Source organism: Panthera uncia, chromosome B1 (assembly GCF_023721935.1).
Source record: "Panthera uncia isolate 11264 chromosome B1, Puncia_PCG_1.0, whole genome shotgun sequence".
NCBI lineage: Eukaryota > Metazoa > Chordata > Mammalia > Carnivora > Felidae > Panthera > Panthera uncia.
The window spans coordinates 1032941-1038412 of record NC_064811.1 but is presented as its reverse complement, the minus strand read 5'-3'; the positions used below and the strand labels follow the sequence as shown (position 1 = coordinate 1038412).

The 5472-nt window shown below is 67.6% G+C and overlaps 1 protein-coding gene across 1 annotated transcript in view; it reads right to left on the bottom strand.

Annotated features, from left to right (window-relative positions):
• The window catches only part of FGFR3 (fibroblast growth factor receptor 3), a 6089-nt gene extending 921 nt beyond the window's left edge, over positions 1-5168 (bottom strand). Inside the window, exons 1-6 of the mRNA XM_049632445.1 lie at positions 5104-5168; positions 3053-3345; positions 2821-2874; positions 793-965; positions 593-716; positions 172-512 (exon numbers count right to left, since the gene is read on the bottom strand). Coding sequence (XP_049488402.1) covers positions 172-512; positions 593-716; positions 793-965; positions 2821-2874; positions 3053-3345; positions 5104-5168 — 1050 coding nt within the window. The remainder of the gene's footprint in view (positions 1-171; positions 513-592; positions 717-792; positions 966-2820; positions 2875-3052; positions 3346-5103) is intronic.
• Between the last annotated feature and the right edge of the window lie 304 nt (positions 5169-5472).

The window sequence follows — 5472 nt, the reverse complement described above, 5'->3', positions numbered from 1 at the left end:
CTGCCTGCAGGCCCACCCTCAAAGCAGAGGGGGAAACTGAGGACTCACTGCGGGGCCGTGTGCTGCGCGCCCGACATGCTGGGACCCAGCCCAGACTCCCCAGCCAGCCCCCGGCCCCCAGCCACCCACCCCCGGCCCCCGGCCCCCGGCCCCCGGCCCCCGACCCCCGACCCGCCAGTGCCGGGCCGAGCCCTCCGCCGCTCCTTCCCCGACGATCCGATGCCTGGGCCCCACCCGCAGACCCCGTAACCCAGTCCCCGGCCGCGGGGGGCCAGCAGGGCCAGGCCCAAGGGCCCAGGCTCGGCCGGTGGCGGTACCCACCTTGAGCACGGTGACGTAGGGGGTGCCGTCGGGCCCCACTTTGCTGCCGTTCACTTCCACATGCTTCAGCCACTGGATGTGGGGCTGGGCGTCGCTGTATACCTTGCAGTGGAACTCAACGTCGCTGCCCAGCACCGCCGTCTGGTTGGCTGGCAGCCCCGCCTGCAGGATGGGCCGGTGCGGAGAGCGCTCTGCGGGGAGGGCACACGGGGCTCAGGGGCCGCTCGGCCGAGCCGTCGGGCCACCCCACCCAGCCCGCGCCGGGCCTCACCCAGGACGTCCAGGGTGTAGGTCTGTCGGATACTGCCGAACTTGTTCTCGACAACGCACGTGTAGTTGCCGCGGTCCGACGGGACCACGCTCTCCATGACCAGGCTCCACTGCTGGTGTCGCAGCTGCGGGCGGGCACGTGGGTGAGCAGGCGGCAGCCCGAGACCCCCACCGGCTGGCGCCACCCGCCGCCAGGCCCACCTTGATGCCCCCGATGCGGTGCTCCCCCCGGAACTCCTTGCCGTTCTTCAGCCAGGAGATGGACGGAGTGGGGTTGCCGGCGGCCGGGCAGCGGAAGCGGACGGTGTTGGCGGCCGGCACAGCCAGCAGCTTCTTGTCCATCCGCTCGGGCCGCGTCCAGTAAGGGGCCCCGGCTGGCAGAGGGGCACACAAAGGCCATAAGCAGGCTGCGAGCAGGGCACGCCTGACCACCCCCCCCCCCCTTCGGAAGCTGTCCCACCACCCACCCCTCCAGCCTCAGTTTCCTCCCTTGCACAGAGAGTGTCGGATTTTGGGCCCCCCCCCCGCCTTGGCGGGACAAGGCTCCCGCCGACCCCAACACCGCCTCCCAGCATCCTCGAAGCCAAGCCACACATCCCCTCCTCTCCCTGTCCACTGCCCCCAAGCACCCACACCAGCCAGGAGGGCCCAAGGGTCCAGGATAATACACCCTCACCCGGGAGCCTTCAAGACACAAGGGTATCTCCCAGGAGAGCACCCAGACACCCAGGGAGGCACCCACAGGGCAGGCCCGCTGAGGAGAGACCAGGCCAGCCGAGGAACCGGGTCAGCCCAGGTCACAGAGCCCAGCCAGATGGACCAGGGGCCGGGCTGCGGAAGCAATTTAGTGGGACGTGAGGCCCAGCCACCGGGAGAGCCCAGAGTCTTGAAGGTGGCCAGACTCTGAGACCGAGTCACCCTCTCTAGCACTCCAGGATCTGGTGGGCAGTGGGAGGGGCCATGGTGACGAGGCAGTGACGTGGCACGTGGGAGGCCCTGCCCCCTTCCTGGTTCTGAGGGTTGTCCCCGCCCCCACCCTAAGTGGTTTCCATCCTTCTTTGGAGCTGAGGTGGGGACCGCATTCCTGCCACGGGAAGTAGGCAGGCAACCCCCGGACAGGGAAGGGACACAACGCACCCCTCGCCCCCAACCCCTGCCACCTCCAACACAGCCACCTTGCAGAGGAGGGTGCTGAGGCCCAGGCTGGGGGCACTCCCGGGGCAGAGACTCTGGGGTGACCCAGGGAGCCCTGCAGGCCCAGACGATGGTGGCTGAGCACGGCTAGAGACATTGCCCTTGGAGAGCAGCCCTGCCCGTGACCCCCAGAGCCCCTGAGCCCACAGGGTTTGGGAGGGGGGTGGTCAGAGGGACCAGGAGCACTGGGCCTGGAGTTTTGCTCTGAACTTCCTGGCAGCCAAAGGAAAAAGGGAAAAGAGAAGAAACCCAGCAGCCCCTCAGCTTTCCTGCTTATCTCAGAGCCCAAGGCAGAGCTGCTGCATGAGTATCCCGGCACCTGACTCCTCTCCCGCGTCCCCACCCAGCTCTGTGTCCCTGGCCGGCCCCTCCTCACCTCTTTGCCCGCTAGACCCCACAGGGCCCCCCAACCATGTCCCACATCTCTCGGCCTGGCTAACCGGGCTCCTCGGAAACAGCCCGCTGCCCCTCCCTGCCCCCCACCCCCCACGACAGGCAAGGTGGCCCCGCCACCGTCCCAGGCTGGAACACCCCGGTGGCTGCCGCCCCTCCTGCTCTCCCGCACCCGTGGCCTGTCACCAGCAAGTGCTACGGTATCCCCTGTACCATCAACACCCGCCCAAACCTGGTGTCCCTGGCGCCCACGGCCACCCTCCTCCCCCACCTCCTGGGCCCCCGACCCCTTAGCCCACTGGCCCCGAGGCAGCCCCCTGAGTCCCCTGCCCTGCCGTACTCACACTCGGCACAGGCTACCTCACCCGAGGCCACAGCAGCCTCCTTGCCGCTCCTCAAGCCCCGTGCAGCACGGTCCCCCCTCCCCCAAGCTGGGGCGCACAGGCCCAGGGCTCACTCGAAGCCACCTCGCCCCGAGGAAGACCCCGCACTCGGTGGGACCCTGGGGAGGTGGCCCCCAGGCCTCGGTCTCCCACCTGCCTGTGAGCAGGAGGCCCCATTCCCAGGGAGCACGGGGCTTGGCAGTTAGGAAGGCGGGTCCCCGGCCCTGACTCGCCCTGCGCGCCTGGACCCCGGGCTCACCTGTGTCCTCAGCCTCATCCTCTCCGTCTTCGTCATCCCCGGAGGACGGGGCATCTGAAACACAGGCAACAGAGCGTGTGGCCGTGGGACAGGTGCCCCTCGCCGTGTCTCCCGTGCGGCACCCTCCTCTCTACCAGGGACCACCGAGACCCCCAACGTGGGGAGCTGCAGAGCACCGCCCCGAGACCCCCCGGGCACTCAGGGAGCTCGGAGGACCCCGGCGGGCACGTACCTGTCACGCGCACGCTGAAGTCGCATAGCACGCGCTGGGTAAGCCGCTGCCGGCAGCTGTAGGCCCCCGCGTCCTCGTGGGAGGCGTTCAGCACCTGCAGCCGCTGAGGCCCCACCAGGATGCGGTCTGAGGGCGCCAGCCCCACACCGTCCTTGACCCAAACGCTGGGCCCTGTGGGGCCACCTGCAGGCAAGTGGCAGCTCAGCTCCACGGTGTCCCCGCTGCCAAAGACCAGCTGCTCCTGCGGGCCGGGCTCAGGTCCCAGGGCCTCTGTAGGTGATATGGATGTGACCCTAAGGCGGGAGCCCCCAGAGCGGGAGCACCGGGCGCCCGGCACCCCGGGAGGCACCACGGCGTGCCCGCTGTATCGACACGCGGTGGAGGCCGCAGGGAGGGGGCTCGGTGAGGGCCCACGTGGCCCTACATGAGGGAGGGACCAGTGTCCAGAACCTGTGGTCCTGCAGACTGCCCCGTGAAGGGCAGGGGGCGGAGGGGGACAATATTTTCCGGCCGGTCGCCGGAGCGCTGACAGATCACAAGCATATGAACGGACGCGTGCGGCCCAGCGCACACCCATCAGAACATGCGTAAGGGCGCTGAAAATCCAAATTTCGGTGTAAGTAAGTCTTCTTTGTTTTTCTTTTTTTTAAGTTTATTTACTTATTTTGAGGGCGAGAGAAAGACAATCCTAAGCAGGCTCTGCCCTGCCACCACGAAGCCACACGAGGGGCTCGAGCTCACGACTGTGATATCACGACTTGAGCTGAAGCGAACAGACGCTTAAGCTACTGAGCGGGCCAGGCGCCCCCTCCTTGGACTTGCTCACAACCGTTTAGAAACGCAAACTCCATCCCGAGCTCACAGGCAGTGCCTCACACGCCTCCGGCTGAAGCAGAGGCTGGAGGCAGGGACGCTGGGCTGGGGACAGGGGCGATTTGCCCCAGGAGGATGGGACCCACTCGACGCCCCCCCCCCCCCAGCTCTCATCCTGGCTTCGAAAGCAGTTCCGGACCGGAGAGCAGACGCTCGGCCTCACGAGAATGGAGCCGGCACTGGCCATGGGCTGGTTACCAAGAGCCGGCGCACCCCGCGGGGCAGGTCAGGGCGGGGGCTCTCTGGGACGCAGGACAACTGCACCGTGACTAGAGAGAAGGGTCTTGCACGCGAGCGACACCTCAGTGGTACACCAAACACACGGTAAGAAGCAGATCGTAAATAGGATACTATGTCTGGACAGTGTCTCACAGGCCCGTGGGAGGAGGGGACCTGGGACTCCCATTTCACAGCCGAGGACACGAGCTGCGGGAGGTGGGACTTGTCCAGACTGAGCCAGCGAGCAGGCCAGAGCAGGCCGAGGTGCCCTGGCCCACCTCACCGTGTACACGCCACGTTGGGGTAGAGGAAGGAGCCTTGCCAAGGGCGGGTGTCCACCGGAGAGCCCCGGGGTCCCGCACCGCTGCCCCGCGGCTGCCTAGCTCTCAAGGGGCCGAGGCCTGAGATCCAGGGACACATCACTGGCGGGGCTATCACCCCCAGGCCTCCCTGCCAGGGCCAGACAATGCCCGGCGGGCAGCCTGGGCTTGGGGCCCGGGACAGGGGTGGGTGGTCCCAGCGCCCAGGCCTCCTTCCCCAGACCCAGCTGGGTCAGTTACATCATCACTTGTCATTCTGCCGACGCGTGGCCTAGATTCGAGGGCCCAGCTGCCCGCTGTTAGCCACACCGGCCCCTGGCTCCCTGGACAGTCCCGATTCTGCCTACCCACTTCAGGTGCCTCACCAGCCCCGTGCCCACCGGGAGGGTCTCTCAAGTACCTCTGAGCCTGCGTCCCTGAGGTCCCCACTGTCGGAGGACTCCTGACCCGACCTCCAGCCCCTCGGTCCCGGCCACTGTGTCCTGTGGGGACCACCCAGTGCCGGGAGCCGACTCAGGCCCCCCAGAAGGCGGAGAACAGGCTGGTCATGGCAGCCTCAGCCCCAGGCCCCGGCCCAAGGGCAACAGTTGTTGGTTCCGGTTTGGTCTGGGCAGCATCAGCAGGTCAAGCCATCCACACAGTATATTCACTTCAAGCCGGTCCAGTGTGGGATTGACGGACACAGCAGCCCCGGGGCCAGCCATGCCTGGCAGCCGTCCGCTGGTGGGCGGAGGGAGGTGGGGGACGGGACACCCCTGGACCAGGGCAGAGACTGGCAGAAATCTCTGCCTCCGGTAGATCTGATCCACCAGGCCCGCCCTGAGCCACGGGAGACCCTGGGGGTGACCCGCCAGAGGCGTGAGCGGGTGGTGTCAGGTAGGGGGACAGAGAGCAGGCAGGACTCCAGGCGACAGGCATGAGCGGATGCTGAAACGGTCACGGTCTGGCTCCACTCGGGCAGTGGCTGGGGCATGTGCCGCTCGGCCCCAGGAAGGGGTCTTTCCCGAT